The following is a 19713-nucleotide window of genomic DNA, read 5'->3' as shown; positions in this document are numbered from 1 at the left end:
GTGTAATAGTGTGGTTGGTTCTCCCTTAAATTCCTCTGTCTTTGTCTGAATATCTTTATTATCTATTTTAATAAGTTTTTCTAAGACTTGTAACTTATCAGTCAAAATTGCATTATTTTCTTTAGTAAATAGTTGTAGGGCTTGCATATTATCAGTCAATTTCTAATATTTGGCATTGATATCAACCAACTTTTTTAGGACCAAAACAAGAATTACCAAACTGATAATGATTATAATTGACATTATGTAAATCACAGCTAAGTTAATTATCCCCTCATTTAACTGTTCCGATTTTAAACCATCCATTGTGGAATCATACAGAGACCTAACTCCCTCCATTGTAATATTGTTTTCTATTTTTTTTAATATTTATTTGTTTGTTTGTTTGTTTATTTACTATGTATACAATATTCTGTCAGTGTGTATGCCTGCAGGCCAGAAGAGGGCACCAGACCCCATTACAGATGGTTGTGAGCCACCATGTGGTTGCCGGGAATTGAACTCAGGACCTTTGGAAGAGCAGGCAATGCTCTTAACCTCTGAGCCATCTCTCCAGCCCCCTGTTTTCTATTTTTAATGTGGGGAAAAAAACTCTTGCCTCCCCCTTTTAAAAAGTCCTAGCTGTCTCAGCCTATCTGTTGACAATGACGGTGAAGTGTGAGGCTAGCTGTCGTGTAGCACTTTTGGGTGGAGAACACAGGTGGTGCCTAGCCTGGCTGAGGACAGCTGTCACTGCTCACGTGTTAGAAACCGAGGTGGGGGTCCGGGAGAAGCCCACAACCCATGGAGGAAAGGAATCAAAGAGCCAGACATCTGCTGAATGGTGGACCTGGGGAACCTGTGAAAGCCGCAGGAAGTGAAAGCACTGAGCTGCCTGAAGGCAGAGCTGGCCAGGAGGAGGGGCTAACTCTGGCAGTGTCTGGAGTCCAGATGCCTGTGGAGTTTGGGGCTTGTGGCGATTGCTGTAGAGAGGCTGCAATAGGGCAATCCCAGACTCAGAGGGCTTGGGGAAGAAAAGGAAACGCCAGCTGGCAGCAGTGGGTGCAGCTCAGGTGGATGCCAGTGGCTGCAAAGCCAAGGGCAAGTGGCTAGCTCGCGAATTCATGCCTCAAAAAGTTGGACGCCAGATGAAGCCTAAATCTAATTAATCTTTATCAATAAAAAAAATCGGGAGTCAGATATCAGGGTAAAATCCGGAAAGATCAGAGAAGCAGGGGAGCAGCCACAGTCGCTTTCCACCTCTCTGGTTCCTCCATCCTGAAGAGGCTGGAACCCTCTCCCAGCCCCACCTTACTACTTCCTGTCTCCTCTCTGTCCATAGTCATCCAAACCTCTATGGTCAGCTAGTGGCTAGCTCGGCCTTCTGACTCCAAGCAAGCTTTATTTTGTCAGAACACAATCAAATCATCACACAGCTAACTGTCTTGCAAGGCAGTCTGGTATTGACAATGTCCTGTGGCTATTAGTGATCACACTTATGCAGATTTACAATGAGCAGAGTAAACGGGGCAAAAAGATACAGAATGTACAGTTTTAAATAAAAAAAAAAAATAACACCAGGAAATGTAACACTGGAGTCAAATCCTGTGCTGAAGTAGATGAGAAATGTAAAGAAAAGCCCAGAGCTTCAGGGAGTGCAGGTGCCCTCAGGGCGATCCATCACTTTGGGAATCAACTTCTGTCCTAGGTAGGGTTACTACTGTGTGCTGGAGCGCCGTCTTTTAAAAGACAGCTTTCAAAAGAAATCATTTATTAGGGCAGGTATCGTGGTGGCAAGCAGATAGACATGATGCTGGAGAAGTAGCTGGAAGCTTCCATCTGACCCATCTGGTATGTTGAACAGATGGAGGCAGGAAGACTATGGAACCAGTCCAAGAGAGAAGTGTGTTGTAGCCAGAAAAGCTGGAAGAAATGGAAATACAAAGAGCCATCTAATAATCCCTTTGACGTTGGCATGGACAAGTGGGATTTGAGTTTGCCCTGCTGGTTTTCAGTCTTGCTTTGGCTCAGCATTTCCTCATATGCCACCTTTTAGAATGATAATTTATATTCTATGTTGGGAGTATATAATCTGCCTTTTGATTTTATAGGGGCTTCTATAAAATATAAGAGATTGCTTTGAGTCTCAGAAGAGATTTTGGACTTATAAACACTGTTGAGACTAGGAAGGACTATGGGGACTTTTGAAATTGAACTAAATACATTTTTGCGTTATGATATGGCAAGAGCCTATAGGGGCTAGGGAGTGGTTTGAATGAGAATGGCCCCCAAAGGCTCATATGTTTGAATGTTTGGTTCCCACCTGGTGGACTATTTCAGAAGGATTAGGAGGTGTGACTGTACTGGTCAGTTTACCCAAGCTAGAGTCATCAGAGAGGGAGGAGCCTCAGTTGAGGAAATGCCTGAATGAGATCCAGCTGTAAGGCATTTTCTCAATCAGTGATCAATGGGGAGGACATAACCCACTATGAGTGGTGCCCTCCCTGGGCTGGTGGTTCTGGGTACTGTAAGAAAGAAGACGGAACAAGTCACGTAAGCAAGCCAGTAAGCAGCACTCCTTCATGTCCCCCGTATCAGGCTCTGCCTGCAGGATCAGCCCTGTTTTTGAGTTCCTGTCCCTACTTCCTTTGGTGATGACAGCAATGTGGAAGTGTAAGCTGAATAAACCCTTTCCACCCCAACTTTCTGGAGTTGTGTCACTATAGGTGAGCTTTAAGGTTTCAAAAGTCCAAGCCAAAGCCAGGCGATGGTGGCACACACCTTTAATCCCAGCACTTGGGAGACAGAGGCAGGAGGATCTCTGTGAGTCTGAGTCTGCAAAAGTTAGTTCCAGGACAGGCTCCAAAGCTACAGAGAAATCCTGTCTCAAAAAACAAAACAAGAAAAACAAACAAAAAAGTCCAAGTCAGGCCCAGTCTCCCCCTAGCCCCACAGACACATACACTCTGCCTACAACTTTTAGATCAGATGTGAGCTCACAGCAGCTACTACTGCAGCGCCCTGCCTGCCACCACACACTCTGCCATAAGCAAGCCCCCAATTAAATCTTTTTTTTTTTTTTAACAAATTGCCTTGGCCAGGTGTGGTGGCACACATCTTTAATCCCAACACTTGGGATGCAGAGGCCGGTGGATCTCTGTTAAATTTGAGGCCAGCCTGGTCTATAAAGTGAGTTCCAGGACAGTTAAGACTGTTACACAGAGAGAAACCCTGTCTTAAAAATGAAAAAAAAAAAAGGTTGCCTTAACTGGACAGTGTTATCAAACGCCTTTAATCCCAGCACTTGGGAGACAGAGGCAGTTGGTTTTCCAAATTCAAGGCCAGCCTGGTCTACAGAATAAGTCCCAGGACAGCCAGGGTTACAGAAAGTAGCCCTTTTTCATAAAAACCACCCCTGCCCCCCATGCCAGAAATAAAAAGCTGCCTTGGTCATGGTGGTTTGTCACAACAGTAGTAGCCCTCACTAAGACCAAGACCAACAGGAAAGGTGGGTGGGGCCATCCCCTGGGCTTGGCTTTCAGGCTCTATAGAAAGGAAACTGAGCACACGCATTTTTCCATTGCTTTCTGCATCTGCCGACACGATTTTCCCACCATCATGGATTGTGTCTTGAACTGTGAGCCAAAACAAATCCTAGCTCTTAAAAAAAAAAATCCAATTTAAGAGGCTAGAGAGATGGTTATCAGCACTGAAATGCTCTTCTTGGGAGCTTAGGTTCAATTCCCAGCACACACGTGGTGACCCACAACCATATATAACTCCAGTTCCAAGGATTTGATGCCCTATTCTGGCCTCCCTGGGGCACCTGGCACACATGCAAATGCACAGACATACATGCAGGCAAAGCACCCATACATATAATAAAAATTTTAAATAAAAAAAATTTAAGCCACATTTCATTCAAACTGAACACTGTCCTCATCAGCATTAGGGACTGATGAACCAGCCTGCCTCCATCTTGGGCTTAAAAGCCATTTTATAGTAAAGACAAACTAAGTTTATTCCTGTTTATGATTAATCCTCTGTTTCTCAAGGATTGGATTCTGCCCCTCCTGTAACCTTAGCTACAAATGGTTCTGCACTGCCTGTTGCAGGAAATGACAACCATGCTTTTGTTTCGAGAGGTTATATGACCACCTATGACAAACCTGTGGTTACGACACCCTTGTTACGACTACCTTGCAACCATTTGTTTTTTTTCAGGAGGTCATTATGACTAACTCGTTATGCTTATGTTCTGTAACCCCACCTATTACCTGTCAAATCACCCATTTGGAAGCCCCTACCTCCGAGCTATAAAATCCTTCTCTGCTTCATATCCAATGCTCGTCTCTTGAACCTCGACTTTGGCGGGAGACAGCCTGTGTACATGAATAAAAAAAGCTTGCTTTAATTAATTTGGCCATGAGGATTCGGGTCAATGAGCTTTCTCCTTGGATCTTTGGGATTAACAGTATTTTACTGAAAAACCAAGTCAAATATAAGTGGAAAATTTAAGCATGTTCAGGATTGTATTAACTTTTTCCTAAGTGTTACAGAATGCTGTTGTCTGGGCATGACATGGCCATTGCCAGGTGGAAATCAGAGCAGGCATGGTAACTTCAGAGGACCCTCATAAGACTGGGCTCACTAACACTCCCTGGAGAAAGGGGAGGAAGCTCATGAGACAGCCCATAGGACACAGAAACAGTTGCTAGGGGCAGCTTTTCTTCCCCAGCCTGTAAGCTGCTTCTGTAAGCCTACTTCTCCTCATCAGCTCGCCAACCTAGACTGGGATGGACTGTTGTTAGCAACCTTTCTGGGGTGACTACAAGTTTGCTCAAGTTTCCCCAAGAAAAGTCGTGCACCCTTGAGGTAATGGTCCCTTGACAAAAGGATCTGTGAGGGTAAAGACAACACAGAAGTACAGGGAGTTTCTCGGCTCCCTGCTCCCACCCCTGCGGTGCTGGGATTGAGGAAGCCAAGGCTTTACATGTGCCACTATTGAAGAGGACAGCGTATACACACGCACGGGCCAGGATAACTTCAAACTCCTCAAGCTTCCAACAGTCTCCCAGGCTTTTATAATCGCTTTATTACAGAGGAACATCAGAGTGAAGTTTGGAAATAAATAAATGTTGCTATGGTTAAATAGACAAAATATATCCAGAGAGTATAATATACATTAATTTGCGTTACTTCTCCAAGTATCACCAATGTACAAATTATTTTGTGAAGTTTTTCTCACATAAAGGATTTAAAATGCAAAGACTATAGAACTCTATACTGGAAATTAATAGAAGCAACATAGCTCCAAATACTGAAAATGTAAGACAGGTTTCTTAGGTATTCCAGGCATACATATTAGCTGTAAGGGCTGACAGTGTGTTTCAGCAATGTGGTTCAACAAAGCTAATCTGTAAACATATCTCCTATGACAATCAGATGCAAACCATTCTATTACAAATCTGCCAAACCCTCTGAAATGTAAACCTCAATGACATGGTAAAAGAAATTCTAAGTAATAACAACTACAAAAGCAGTAACTGTCAACAAAGTTATTTGGTTTTTAAGATGTAGAGTAGCATAATGGAAAAGTCAAATGCCTCACCTAGAAGCTGTTTTTATGAAGACCTTTTTCTTTGTATGTGTATGTGTGTGTATATGTGTGTGTGATGGATCTCAGTGTTTCCCAGGCTGGTCTCAAGTTCCTGCCTCGGCCCTGCCTCGGCTTCCCAAGTCCTAGGATGGCAGGCATGTACGTGTACTACATGTCTGGTTTGAAGGTATAGTTTTGAACTTAAAGTTTTTGCATACATTTATGTGTGTGTGTGTGTGTGTGTGTGTGCGTGCACACACAGGCCATTGCACAGTGTGGAAGTCAGAGATACTTTGCAGGAGCCAGTTCTCTTCCACTTCTGAGTGGGTTCAGGAACTGAACTCAAGTTGCCCAGCTTGCACTCGGGTGGCCAGGTGTGGATGGTGAGTGGATTTACTCACCGAGCCATCTCATTGGCTAGCATTTCTTAATATAATGTACTATGTGTTTAATTCTTTTCTTTTAAAAAGACTTTGTATATAATTAGGATATTGAACTAGAGCTCTAAAAAGAAAAATGCAGATGAAAATAGCTATATAGAAATAATGGTATAAATGTGAATTTATACAAAATGTACTGTACTTCAACTACGTAAGGCTTAATATGAGTATTTGTGGATTCTGAGTGTTCCACACCATAGTTTTTAGAGTATTCGCAAACCATTCAAAATCTAGTACTTCTAAAATGGTTTCCCCTTTTTAAAAAGCATCTGTTTATTTATTTCTAGACAGGGTCTCGTGTAGCCCAGTCCATGGTGGATTGACCCTCCGACCTCATCTCCCAAGCGTGGGATTGCAGGCATGTGCCACCATACCCAGCTTTGTTTTCGTATTTTCAGCAAACATGGATATCATTTCATGCCAACTGGTCTATGCTGCTGCATTCAAAAACAATGAACGGTTCTTTATCTTTTAAACATCTTTTAACTATCTTTTGAACCGCTGCAGAATCTATATAGATTTTTTTTCTTTTGAGATTTCAGAATGCTGTAATTTGAACTATGCCTACCAAGAATTGGCCCAAGTTTAAACAGAAGTCACAAGAAAGACACAGGTGTCAAACGGTTTAAGTCTGGCCTATGCAATTACATATAATCACAATTACTTTTTATGTGAAAAGTGTTTTAGAGTAAAAAATACTTTTGTAAAGAATATTATTGATAGTATTTCATATCTAAGTAGAATTTTTATACTGGTTCCATCTAGCCTCTTTCCTTTGGGAAGTACCCCCTTGCTACAACATGAACCAAGTACAGCCTACGCAGTGGTGGCCATGGTGACTTGTGGGTGAGCCCTTAAATTGAGATCAAATACTTATTAGTCAAAGCTAGGGCAATTGTATTCCTTCCACATGGCCAAGGTAACTAACACCAGTTCCCATTTCTATAAGCCTTGAGGAATTTTAGCCACAACGAGGTCTAATAACTCATAGCAGAGTGCGGTGGCTCTTCGGGAAGCGGCTGTTCACCAACTGTTTTTATGGTGGTAACCCCGCGATCTGGAGTGCGACGGAAAGTGAGAATGCTTTGCTGTCTGTGTCTTGGTTCCAGAGCTGGTGTACCCTCTGGGAGACTTGCATGGGGATCTCGCGATGGAATCACAGTGCCGTCCATGTGGTCTGGCTTTTGCTCCTGAGCCAGTCTGCTTTGGGGGTGAGCGTGACTCTGATTTTTCTATTGACTTGGACCTTTTCGGTAAGGACTTGGATCTTGACCGGCCTCTAGATCCAGAATTCCTCCTCGGTGTTCTCGACTGCCTTGCTGAGGTAGACTGCCTTGGTAGTGATTTGGAGCGGGATTTAGACTGACTGTAGGAAGATCGCCTGTGTCGAGACCTGAAAGCACGTGTAATATTAGAGCGTGTACTTTACACAAGGCAACAGTCTGAGAGACAGCACTTTCTGACGGGCTTCATAGTGCTATGGTTCGAATAGGAAATACACCCCACGGGGCTGTCAGGATGACTCAGGGGTTAAACGCATTTGCTGTTCTTCCAGAGGATCTGGATTTGAGTCCTAGCACTCATGTGGTCAGTCACACACAACTGCTGTAAACTGCAGTTCCGGGGGATCTGGCACCTTCTGAACTCTCAAAGCGTTGCATAAACGTGAGGCACAGACATACATGCAAGTAAAAGACCCATATGGATAAAAAGAAAAAGAAATAATAAATCCTCCCCAGACTCAAGTATTAGGGGCCTGATTGCCAGGCAGTAGACTTTGGGTGTGTGACTAGATTCTGAGGGATCTGACCTAATCAGTGGGTTGGTCCCTGATGGACTCACAGTGTATGGAGTTATCAGGAGGTGTGAGGTAGGAGGGGAGACGCCTTTCCACTAAATCACTGTGGACAGCCAATTGAAAAGCCTGCTTACTTTCTTTTCTCCTCTCTCTCTCTCTCTCTCTCTCTCTCTCTCTCTCTCTCTCTCTCTCTCTCTCTCTCTCTCTCTCTCTCTCCCTTTTGAAACAGGGTTTCTCTGTGTAGCCCTGGCTGTCCAAGAACTTGCTTTGTAGACCAGACTGGTTGTAAACTCAGGGATCCATTTGCCTTGGCCTCCCAAGTGCTGGTATTAAAGGCGTGTTGTGCTACTGCCTGGCAACAGCTGTTTCTTATCACCTGTTCTATTCCCGGCTTACTGTTTGCCACGAATTGAGCAACCTGCACAATAAGGTCACTGGGTACAATAGTGTGCCTCACATCAGGCCCACGGCAATGGATCTAGCCTCCCATGGGCTGGACCCTCTGAAACTCTGAGCAAGATAAATCTTTCCTTCTTAAGTACTTCTTTGGAGTGTTTGTCGTCATGATGGGAAGTCTGATTTATACATTATGTTCATTATGTTTTAATAGATTAATGACAAGACACTTTTTTTTGGCAGCACTTGGCCTACAACCTGGGGCCTTGTGTTTGCTAGGCAAATACTCTACCACCAAACTACACCTCTAGCCTAAAAGAAATAATTCTAATTTTATCATTCATGCTTTTGACTCAAACATACATAACAAGTCTGTAATATCTGTTATACTAGAATAGATGCTCAAAACATTTTTACCTTGTGACACTATATCATATGCCTTAGTTCTAAAAAAAAAAAAAAAAAAAAGTCCTATATTATCCTGTTCAACCTCCCAAGTGCTGGAATTACAGACATGCACCCAACACCCTGCTGGGTTAAACAACTGTTAACAGGCATAAAAATTGGAAGAAAAAAACCTTATAAATAAGGAAAGAAAGAAAACAATTATTAAAAGTTTACAAATAATGCTTGTAAAAGCAAAAACTGCTGTACGAGTTAGCATGATAGGAAATGCCTATTGTGACAGCATTCCAAGAGACTGAGGCAGAAGGATCTCAAGTTCCAGACCAGCCTTGGCTGCACAGCAATGCTCTCTATCAAAAGCAAAGCAAAACCATCCTCTGAAAGCATTAGAGAATAATCAACATAAGCAAAAGTTGAGTCACAAGCCTCAGAGTTCAAAGCTACTGAACTGGCTGGGACTTAAGGGACAAAAAACTTGGATTATATAGCATCTTTAAACAGTTAGGAGGCACTGGTGCACATCTGTGAACCCAGCAATGGGGGATGTAATGGGGTAGAGAGAGGTGGACTTCAGTTCACTGGACAGTCAGTCTAGCCTGAAGCATGAGCTTCAGGTTAAGTGATAGACCCTGTTACCAAAAACCAAGGTAGAGAGTGATCAAGAAAGACACCTGAGCCAGGTAGTGGTGGCGTATCACTTTAATCCCAGCACGTGGGAGGCAGAGGTAGGGGGATCTCTGTGAGTTCAAGGCCAGCCTGGTCTATAGAGCAAGTTCCAGAACAGGTTCCAAAGCAACACAGAGAAACCCTGTCTCAAAAGCTAAAAAGATAAATAAATAAATAAATAAATAAATAAATAAATAAATAAATAAATAGACACTTGGGAATAAGCCTCTAACATGCATGCATACGCACATGCACACAGTGCACACACATCCATAAACATGTACCTGTAATACAAACAACCAAAACAACAATAACAAGACCCTGCCTAAAGCTAAAAGTCTACAAATCAGGGGGTGCTGGGAATACAGCCCCAGAGCCAGTGTAGAGGTCCAGCAGAGCACCTGCGAGCATCTGCCAGGTCCTGAGTTCAAGCCCACAGCCCAGGAAAACAAACAGAACCCAGATGTGATCGGGAAGAGCATGTCTTTCTACAGAAATTTGTTTGTCCATATTAAACAAAATCATCATCTAAGTACCTCCCTCCCCCACCCGCCCTAGTAATTCTTTAAAATATTTCCTAGAAAAAGGGAAAAATGAAGCTGTGTGCTGTTGCTCTCAGTGCTCACTCTTTCAGGCTGTCTGAGCGCCTCCGGTCTCTGCCCCACGATGAACTTCGACTTCGAGACCTCCTCTGGCTGGGGCTTCTGGATCTCCTGTGGTCACTCGGGGAGCACAGGTGGCGTTCCTTCGACTTCATTTGCCCGGGTGCTAGAACATGAAGAACAAGGTTCCTAACAGTTTACCCCTGAAAACCACAGTCCCTGCCGCTCGTTTTCTGAAGACCTTTAAGTGACACGCTACTGTTGCTGACACTCGGAAACAGTAACAGCTTGGCTCTGTCATGGAGAGCTAAGGGTCCTTTACACTTACTTTTGCGATCACCTTGGGCAAACTGTATCTCGATTTGCCGGCCACAGACCCACTTCCTATTGAGGTTATAGAGTGCATCTTCAGCATCTCGAACATCTTCAAACATGAGCAGCTGTTAAGGACACTTTGGACATCAGACGGTAAACGAAACTGTTTCTGGGTATTATTTACATGTGAAATTCAATCGACAAGAAAACCAAGTTCTGGCTCCAATATGAATAACCAGAAAAGCTGTTCTGTTTTATTATGAAAACAGATGCGCTCTTGTGATTTAGAAGCATGAATACAAGAACAGAATAGCAGATACAATTAGCAGCATAATTTGAAATGTGAGGAAAGAAATTAATCTCAAATTAGCTGACATTATAAAATCAAGAAATAAAATAAACTGTTTAGGGCTTAACCCCCTTTTCGGAGAAAGGATTTATCAGGTTTTCACTGAAAATATCAGCACGCAGAAGCTTTTATTCTGCAAGTAAAAGTCCTCTATCGCTAAAAGTCTAGTTATGAAATGTAAGAGAAATGACTCATTATAAACAGAACTGCAATAACAAAAGCAAGCTAAGACAAAAGATGACCTTGGCCCTTTGAGGGTGGTGCCCACCTCTGAACCTACAACTTTCAACAGTCCCCTATGTGCTACTAGTTAGGTGTAAGTATAAAGTAACAGGAAACCGTTGAGGTCTCAAAGAAACCTGGCACAAATGGCTACATGAAGCGCCCATTACCATACCAAAGGGGACGCTGGCCACCAGTCTCTCCCATCGCTTATGGTTGGAGTCTGGCTAACAAGCTGGTCCAGACTGGGGGAAGGGGCGTGGAGAGGGGGGTAAGGCGATGGGGGACTGGGGGTGGAGGCACTGTCCAGCTACTGCGGACTGTTGTAGAGTTTCTGAGATAAAGAAAAAAACACATTTAATAAGACAATGTTGATCTCCTAACGTCCATCCCTAAACACTATGCGGATAAGCACATTATGAAGCGCGTCTGCATGCGCACGTACAGTAGAGGATATTGAACGTAGGCGAACCCGCGGGGGCGGCGAGTGTAGAAGTCGAGTGGGATGTAAACGTCCACTATGGGGCCGTACCGACCAAACTCCCGGCGTAGGTCCTCGGGCCTGGAGCGGTACAGAAACAAGGCAAGTAAATATAAATAGGCTGAATAACACTTGGCCTACAGAAATCCAACTGAAACTTTCGAAACAAAGTGTATCGTCCGGCCCAGCTCACTGGGTAAAGGCTGAGTAGCTCAGCCTAAAGATCGGAGTTCAAAACCTTAAGCCCACATGGTGGAAAAAGAATCATTATCTGCAAGTTGCCTTTTACTCTTTAAGCACGGAGAGAGAAGAGGAGGAATAGAACACAGAGAGAGGCCCACACACCAATAAAAGTAAAAAAAAAAAAAAAACAAAAACAAAAAGGAAAATGAAAGTATATTGTCTAAACTTCAATATTTACAGCTGTCTCTTATAACAGTTACCCACATTTCTTTCTCTTTGTGGGTGAGGGAACCAAGCCTTGCTATATGGACCAGGCTGGCCTTGAACTAACAGTCCTTCTGCCTTAGTTCCCCAAGTGCTAGGACTGCAGGTTGCACCATCAAGCCTAGTTTCACCCAAGGCTTTAAAAGGAAAAAAAAAAAAAACTCCTCTGAGTCCTTTCTTTCTTGGAGACCCTAATCCAGGAAGTCTGGATGAGGGACCTGGGAGTCTGTATTTTTACAAACATTTCGTGTGGTTGTTAAACTTAATTTCAAAAGGCCTGGCCCAGCACATCCACTCTTGAAAGTTACTCCCATCACAAGACTTGATGTTCATTTAAGAATGCATTCTTGTCTCACTATAACTTCATGTTTATTTGAATTTTGTTTTCAGAAAGCAAGAAATTAGAATCTAAAGCAGTCTCAGAATTATTTCTTGGACTTTAACAACAACAACAAAAAAATGTGTGTTCTTCCCATATACAATAAAGCAAAGTTAACTACTTTATTCTTATAGCTAATGATATTTTGAACCTTCTTATGTCTTCTACCATTATAGGCACAGGGCTTACTTAAGAAAAAGCAGAGAGAGACAGAGAGACACTGAGACAGTGAGAGAGAGAGAGAGAGAGAGAGAGAGAGAGAGAGAGAGAGAGAGAAGTAGAGTGGACATGACCTGTAGTGAAGAGGCAAGCAGGCCTGCTTTTTGTCCTGCCCAGCTCCCGCATGGCTAGCTTTACACCCAAAATAACAACACACAAACTGTATTCTTTTAAACACTGCCTGGCCCATTATATCTAGCCTCTTCTTGGCTCTCATATCTTGATTAACCCATTTCTATTAATGTATGTAGCACCACAAGGTGGTGGCTTACCGGGAAGATTCTAACCTATGTCCATCTTGGGCCGGAGCTTCCTCACGACTGCCTCACTGCCTTCTACCCAGCATCCTGTTCTGTCTACTCCACCTATCTAAGCTGCTGTCCTACCAAAGGGCCAAGGCAGTTTCTTTATTAACCAATGAAAGTAATACAAAGACAGAAGACCCTCCCACATCAGTGACCAGCAGGATGGACATGACCAGGACTATCTGTGAGAGAGGGGAATAGCAGGGGATAGGGGGTAGAGAAAAGGGCGAGAGGAGCAGAGTCTAGAGGGAACATAATAAGAATAGCAGGGTTATAAGGAAAGTGAGCAGCTTTGGAGGAGGGAAACCTGTGAGCTGGAGGGGATCTGTGGATGGGGAACTCCTCCTATCATCCATGCTGAGCTCATTTCTGGATATTTGGACTGCTTTTTGGAGTTTGGAGAATTGGCATTTCCTTTGAACCTTGACAACAGCATTATTTCTCTTTGTGGAGCCACAGTTTAACTGGAGGCACATGTCTAGTTGTGCTAGCTGACAGTTACACACACAAGAAGCTGTTTGTCTGAATATGACTTAATTCCCACAACTCTGGCTGTTTACAGACAGATTAGTCTGTCTGTAATGTCATTGAGCTAGTAAGTGATGGAGATGGAATCACACGCCTGTCTGTCATCAATCACTGTCACACACAGCCTGAGAGAGCTCACAGAGGCTCAGCCTTAAGTTCTAAGCATGCATGGTCCTGAAGAAAGAAGAGAGCTTTAAAAAAAAAAAAAAAAAAAAAAAAACAATGCAGAGAGGGAGACTCCAAGGTGACTGCACAGCTTCTGGTCCCAGTGAATGGAAGGAGTTGTTATCAGTAACAGTGATGGAATATCAGTAACAGCGGTGGAATCTGGGGATCAAACTCAGGTTGTCAGGATTGCACATGGAGTGCCTTTTCCTGAAAACGAGAACCCAGAAATTAAGTCCATCCACCTATAAACACCTGAGTTTTGACAAAGAGGCCAAAAATACACACTGAAGAAAAGACAACACCTTCAACAAACGGTGCCGGTTAAGCTAGATTGAATGAAAATGAATGGAAGTTACTGAGTGGAAGAATGAAACTAGACCCATATCTCTTACCCTGTGCAAAACTCAACTCAAAATGGACCAAGGGTCTCAACAGAAGACCTGATACCCTGAATTGATGGAGGAGAGAATTGTAATATAATAGCTCTTATAGGAACAAGAAGGAATTTTCTGAAAAGGGATCCACATAGCAGGCATTAGTACCAATAACTGACAAATGGGACCTCATTACACAAAGCAACTTCTGTACAGCAAAGGACACCATCATTCCAGTGAAGAGGCAGCCTACAGAATGGGAAAAAGATTTGTCAACTATATATAATATACAAAGGAATAAAAAAAAGACCTTAAACACCAAGGAAACAAATAACACAATTAAAAAATGGGGTACAGAACTAAACAGGGATTAGTCAAAAGATGAAACACAAATGGCTGAGAAACATCTTAAGGAATGTTCAACATCCCTAGCCATCAGGAAACTGCAAATTAAAATAGCTTTGAGATTTCATATTACACCAGTCAAAATGGCCAAGCTTAAAAAAAAAATGACCCCAGATGCTGGAGAAGAGTCACCAGAAAGGGAGCTCTTAGTCACTGCAGATTGGAATGCAAACTAGTGCAGCCGCTATGGAGATCAGCCTGTGATTCCCCTGGAAGCTGAGAATCGACCTATGTCAAGATCTAGCTGTAGCACTCTGGGCATACACCCAAAGGACTCCATCTTACCGTGGAGACACTTGCGAATTCACAGAGAATGAAGACACAGCACGCACAGAGCCTGGCACTGGTCTGCATGAGTCTGGGGTCCAAGAACCGAGGAGACGTGGACACAGGTCCCCATTCCTAACCCAAAGCAATCTCCAATTTGATGATCACTTGCAAATGAAAATTCCATTTCCTCCAAAGGAGTCTCACTGGGGAAACAAACTACTCTCATTGGTCGGCTGCATGCCCAGGAGTAGATGCCAGCAGAAAATGAACTCGGCAGCATCTCTGGATGTCCCTTGTCTCATAATGTCATGTCACATCTCTTCATTTAAAACAATTTATTATTTACATTTTCTTTGTATATTTTCCTCTCTTTTACCCTACACGTCCTTTGCATATCTATTATGACTTCCGTTTTAGTACTTTCTGGGATTACTGAGTATGCAGATGTGTGGGCCTCTGCTCCTCGTGCCTTCTCTTGGCCTCATAGAGAAACTCTGTCTCTAAAATCTGAAATAAAATGTAAACATACACACAGTGTACCGGCTTGCAGTATGTCAGCCTGAACAAGCTAGAGAGGCGGAAGCCTCAACCGAGAAAATGCCTCCATAAGATCAAGCTGTGGGAAGACTGTAGGGCATTTTCTTAATTAGTGATTGATGTGGGAGGGCCCAGTCCATTGTGGGTGGTGCCACTCCTGGGCTTGTAGTCCTGGGTTCTATAAGAAGGTTGAGGGAGCCCTGTGGAGCAGGTCAGTAAGCAGCAACCTCCTCATGATCAGTTTCTATCCTAGGTTCCTGCCCTGTTTGGGCTCCTGCCTTGGCGTCCTTTGATGATGCATTGTGTGACGTGGACGCATAAACTAAATAAGCCCTTTTCTTCCTCAGTTGCTTTGGTCATGGTGTTTCATCCCAGCAGTGTTAACCCCAATTAAGGCATTCGGGATGGCAAAAGCTAAATAAGATGACATATGTGAAGCTTTTAAAAGTGACATTTACTCTCTGCATGTGTGTATGTGTTGGGCACAGATGCCACAGTGTTCATGTGGAGGTCGAACAATAGCACGAAGCAGTCAGCTCTCCTGCCTTGTTTGCCCTGGGGACTGAACGCGGGCGGGCTGTCAGGCTTGGCCACAGGTATTTGATCCTACTGGGCCATCTCTGACTTATTCTAAGTTTTTCACCTGGCACTTGTCACACAGTGGGTATTTAACAAAAACGAGAAACTATTATTCTCTTGATACAAAACAATCTCAGTTTTGATTACCTCCCCAGTGTCGGGCTAAAAAGTGATGAAAGAACAGAAAATAGAATTAGTAACTCTCAATTATCAGTTTCAGCACTCGGGGGAGGGTTACCTGGATCCAAGGTTCGTAGTCACATGAAGACATGGGTTTTTTTTTTTTTTTTTTTTTTTTTTTTTACTTTGTGGTGCTGGGGACAGAACCCAAGGCCTCACGAATGTAAGGCAAGCAATCTGCTGAACTGCACCTCCAGGCCAGATGTGTTTTATTCAGAATGCACAATGTTGAAGCATTATAGAAATATGAAATGTCCACTATTTTAGAGCTTCTAAATCTACAGAGATGAGACTCCACATTATTCAACTGAATGCATCTTTAGCGTGGTGTGTGTGCATGTGGCTTATGTGAGGTCGGAGGACAACTCGAGGGGGTTGTTCTCTTCTTCCACTATGTAGCCCCCAGGGCTAGAACTCAGATCCTCAGGCTTGGAGGCAGGCATCTCTACTCATGGAGGCATCTTGCTAGCCCCTTATACAACTTAATAATAGTGATGTTTTAAAAGCTAGTTCAATATACACAAAAATCCAGGTTCCTAACTTCTCTTTTTTTTAAGATTTATTTATTATGTATACAGTATTCTCAGTATTCTGTCTGCATGTATGCCTGGAGAGATGGCTCAGTTGTTAAGAGCACTGCCTGCTCTTCCAAAGGTCCTGAGTTCAATTCCCAGTAACCACATGGTGGCTCACAACCATCTGTAATGGGATCTGGTGCCCTCTTCTAACTTCTCTTGATAGTAAGATGAGGCAGGGCAAATTGGGGGTGGTAGCGGCATATGCTTGTAATCACAGCTAGGGCAGAGGTTGACGCAGGAAGAGGGAAAGCCCAAATCCTGGTTGCTGAAGCGATGTCCCAGTAACTATAGCTCAGTAGGGAGCCCAGCATGCACACAGCCCTGGGTTAGAGTCTCTAGAATTGGGGGGGGGGGAGGTAGCAACATGACCTCCCCGTTAGATGGTGCATACTCATTTGCTGCGGTCCAACCATTCTACTATGCCTTGTAAACTGGCAGCCTCAGTCACCTGCATAGCTCTTGGGGCTGTCTGAATTGGAAATATCTGGGGTTTCTTTTTTAAACATGCCACGAAGACCTGGCGCTAATTGTCCAAGTTGTCTAAGTATGAGATTTTTTTAAGCCTACCCAAATATTAAATTCTGCTTCTCTATGTAACAATGTATTGATAAACAGGGTAAGAAAAGAACCATAAAACACAGGCATCTTAAAATTCTATTAATGAACAGTCTATAGTTGTGGCACATATATTTATAGTGATCAAATTTGAAGCACTTAATATCCCTAAATATTATCAGCTTAGTGGTGGTGCACACCGGTGATCCTAGTACTTGGGAGGGAGGTGGAGGCAGAAGGATGAGAAGTTCAAGGTCATTTTAGCCTATGTAGGGAATTTGAGGCCACCCTGGACTAGATGGAGACCCTCTCTTAACAAATCAAAACTTATGTCATGATTACTCCAGAAACCAACATGTGAAGAAATGCATAGTTTTGTGCCTGTTTGGGTCCAGGCACAAAGGTTAAAACCTTTGAACTTCAACTTTTCCTTAAGTGGACAAGATGGTAGAACTAGAAAGAGGGATTAAGTGATTCCAGTGAAATTAAGGTGTCTTTTAATGTCACCTCTCCCATTTCCTCCTACTCCTATTAAAGGAAAAAGTGCTCTATGAAAAAGGGCATTTCTTAAGCTCTATGTTTGACAATCCTCTAGACAGAATTTTCAATGAGGGCTGCAGGAGACAGACTCCCAGGATTGAAACTGACAACTTAACCAAGATGAAGGGCTAAGACTGTCTCCAGCACTCAAAGAAAAACAAGAAAAATATACATCAGATAATCGACTAGTCATACGTGTGTCTGTGTGTGTGTCTGTGTGTGTGTCTGTGTGCGCGTGTGTGTTGGCTTTTCGAGACAGGGTTTCTCTGTGTAAAAGCTTTGGCTGTCCTGGAGCTCGCTTTGTAGACCAGGCTGGCCTCGTATATTAAATTTGGGCCGTCAGCACTGCCTGAACAGCGCAGAGAAAATTGCAAGGCCTAAGGTGCGCATCCTGAGATGAGACAGCCCCAGTTACTCCGGAAGGTTAGTGGGCGGCGTCTGCAGGACGCAGTGACAACAGGGCCTGAGCAAGCACTGCCACCACAGCCTGCACCTCGGCCAGCATCCTGTCATCATGACAGCACCCCAACACCTGGTCAGCACCCCAACACCCGTACACCCCGTAGTTCGGTACACCGACACCTGTCCATGACTCCAACACCCGGCCAGCACGCCAACACCCAACTGGTACCCCGACACCCGGATGGCACCCCGACAGCCTGCAGCCGGGCACCGAGGCACCCGGCCGGCATGCGACAGCCCACCACCCAGCCCGCACCCAGACACTCCTCCGCCCCGACCCGTACTCCCGCGGGGTCCCGTCTTGGCTCACCTAGTGGCGTCGGCGACGTTCCTGACGAACAGGGAGGTGTTGGGGGGCCTGGTGTAGCGAGACATGCCGCTCGCGGCCCCGCTCCCAGCCGCCCGCCGCGCCCCCTCCCGGGCCGGCCGCGCAGCCGCAGACGCGGGCTGGGGGCGCGGGGCCTGAGCGGCCGCGCCAGCATCAACCTGGACACTGTCTCGGCCGCTCGGGAACAGACCCGATATCCACCGATCCAGACCGGGAGACATGCCTCACCCAAGCAGTCCCAGAAAAGATCCCAGATAGGACTTCGAAAGAGTCATGAGTAAGGGACAGGGCCCCTATTACGAGCATGCAAGCGTAGCCTCAGCGTTTCCCTGAAGAGATCAACTCCATCCTCAACGGAGAAGGAATGTACACACACGAGTAGGGAAGAACAGCTACAGTACTACGGCTTTAAGTGTGAAGGCCCGCAGCAATCAACTGGGGTAGCATCAAAGAAACCCAGACAGCAGATTTTTTGTTTGCTTGGCATATTTTTGTAACAACGTTTCAGGCCTAGGATCCCTTATGTATTGTGGCTACACACCAGGCTCCAGCTGGACTTACTAAGGAGAAAGTTGAGAGTACTTGGTATTGCTTAGCTGGGCCGCTGTAACAAATGCAACAAATTTGGTGACTTAATGAAATTTATCCTCTTAGGACTGGGGCGGGGGGGGGGGGCGGGAGAGGTGCGGGTCACTCAGTTGGAGTCTTTGCCTAGCACGCAGGAGGCACGCTGTTCCAGTACCTCATAAAACCCGAATGATGGTGGCACCTGTAATCCCAGGGCTGCTGGGGAGGGGATGGTAGAGGGATCCTCTGCGACAGAAGGAGTTTGAGGCCAGCCTGGTCTAAGTGAGATGTGTCCTCACTGATATTGCTTAGATCTACTCTTTCCATTTCCAAACATGTTTGAAGCCTCTAAGCATCTTTTTCAGAACAACAGCATTCCCTTTGAGTGCCTGAGGCAGGAACAGTTTCAAGAGTAGACGACTCAATAATATTACACCAAGGTGGGGTAGGGGTAGGGGCTGGAGAGAAGTTCAGCAGTTAAGAGTGCTTGCTGCTTTTGCTGTGGTCCTGGGTTCGGTTCCCAGCATCCACATGGTCACTTAAAATTCCCTTAACTCCAGTATTAGGGTACTCAACACCATCTTCTAGCCCCTGTGGGGGCACAAAACACACATGCAATGCACATACATACATAAATACATAGATGTAGGCAAAACACTTATGCACATAAAAAAAAAGTAATTTGAAAAACGGAATGCTGTACTAAGATTGCCCAGTGTCCTAACCAGTTGTGTTGAGTAACTGATAAAACTGAGCTCTATTGTTCTTTTGATGTTTCCCAAGGGCCCAGACTAAAAACCCTCCCAGCCCTAGATTTAAAAATAAAACAAAACAACAAACAAACAAAGCCCCCACATTTACCCAGAGAAAAGTGTCCCTTTGCTGACCCGTGTCTTCAAGCATCAGATGACACGTCACAGAGTAGCAGAGGCTCATCCAGGAGTGGACTCGGTCCAGTGACTGGGAGAACAGCTCAGGAGAGAGGCAGGCTTGCTGTGCAACCATGACGTCCTGGGTTAGAATTCCCAGCACCCATGTGA

The 19713-nt window shown here is 44.4% G+C and overlaps 1 protein-coding gene across 1 annotated transcript; it reads right to left on the bottom strand.

Moving 5' to 3' along the window:
* Positions 1–5054: 5054 nt before the first annotated feature.
* Srsf12 (serine and arginine rich splicing factor 12) lies at positions 5055–18193 on the bottom strand. The gene is made up of 5 exons (XM_050145476.1): positions 18089–18193; positions 11229–11333; positions 10214–10317; positions 9910–10051; positions 5055–7411 (listed from the first exon to the last, which is right to left on the bottom strand). Exons 1-5 carry the CDS (start codon positions 18151–18153, stop codon positions 7042–7044), a joined length of 786 nt encoding a protein of 261 aa, XP_050001433.1. The 5' UTR covers positions 18154–18193; the 3' UTR covers positions 5055–7041.
* Between the last annotated feature and the right edge of the window lie 1520 nt (positions 18194–19713).

This window comes from Alexandromys fortis, unplaced genomic scaffold (assembly GCF_014885135.2).
Source record: "Alexandromys fortis isolate MF-2015 unplaced genomic scaffold, M_Fortis_MF-2015_v1.1 scaffold_2_26212498_36691700, whole genome shotgun sequence".
NCBI classification, from domain to species: domain Eukaryota; kingdom Metazoa; phylum Chordata; class Mammalia; order Rodentia; family Cricetidae; genus Alexandromys; species Alexandromys fortis.
Note: the sequence above shows the minus strand (reverse complement) of the source record. Positions and strands in the feature narration are given on the sequence as shown.

Excerpts from the sequence above, each read along its gene's own strand:
- Srsf12 (XM_050145476.1), bottom strand. The coding sequence starts at position 18,153 with ATGTCTCGCTACACCAGGCCCCCCAACACCTCCCTGTTCGTCAGGAAC. Across the intron at positions 10,318-11,228 it reads CGCGGGTTCGCCTACGTTCA|GTTTGAAGATGTTCGAGATG; the intron begins ATATCCTCTACT and ends ACAGCTGCTCAT. Across the intron at positions 7,412-9,909 it reads CGCTCAGACAGCCTGAAAGA|GTCTCGACACAGGCGATCTT; the intron begins GTGAGCACTGAG and ends ACGTGCTTTCAG.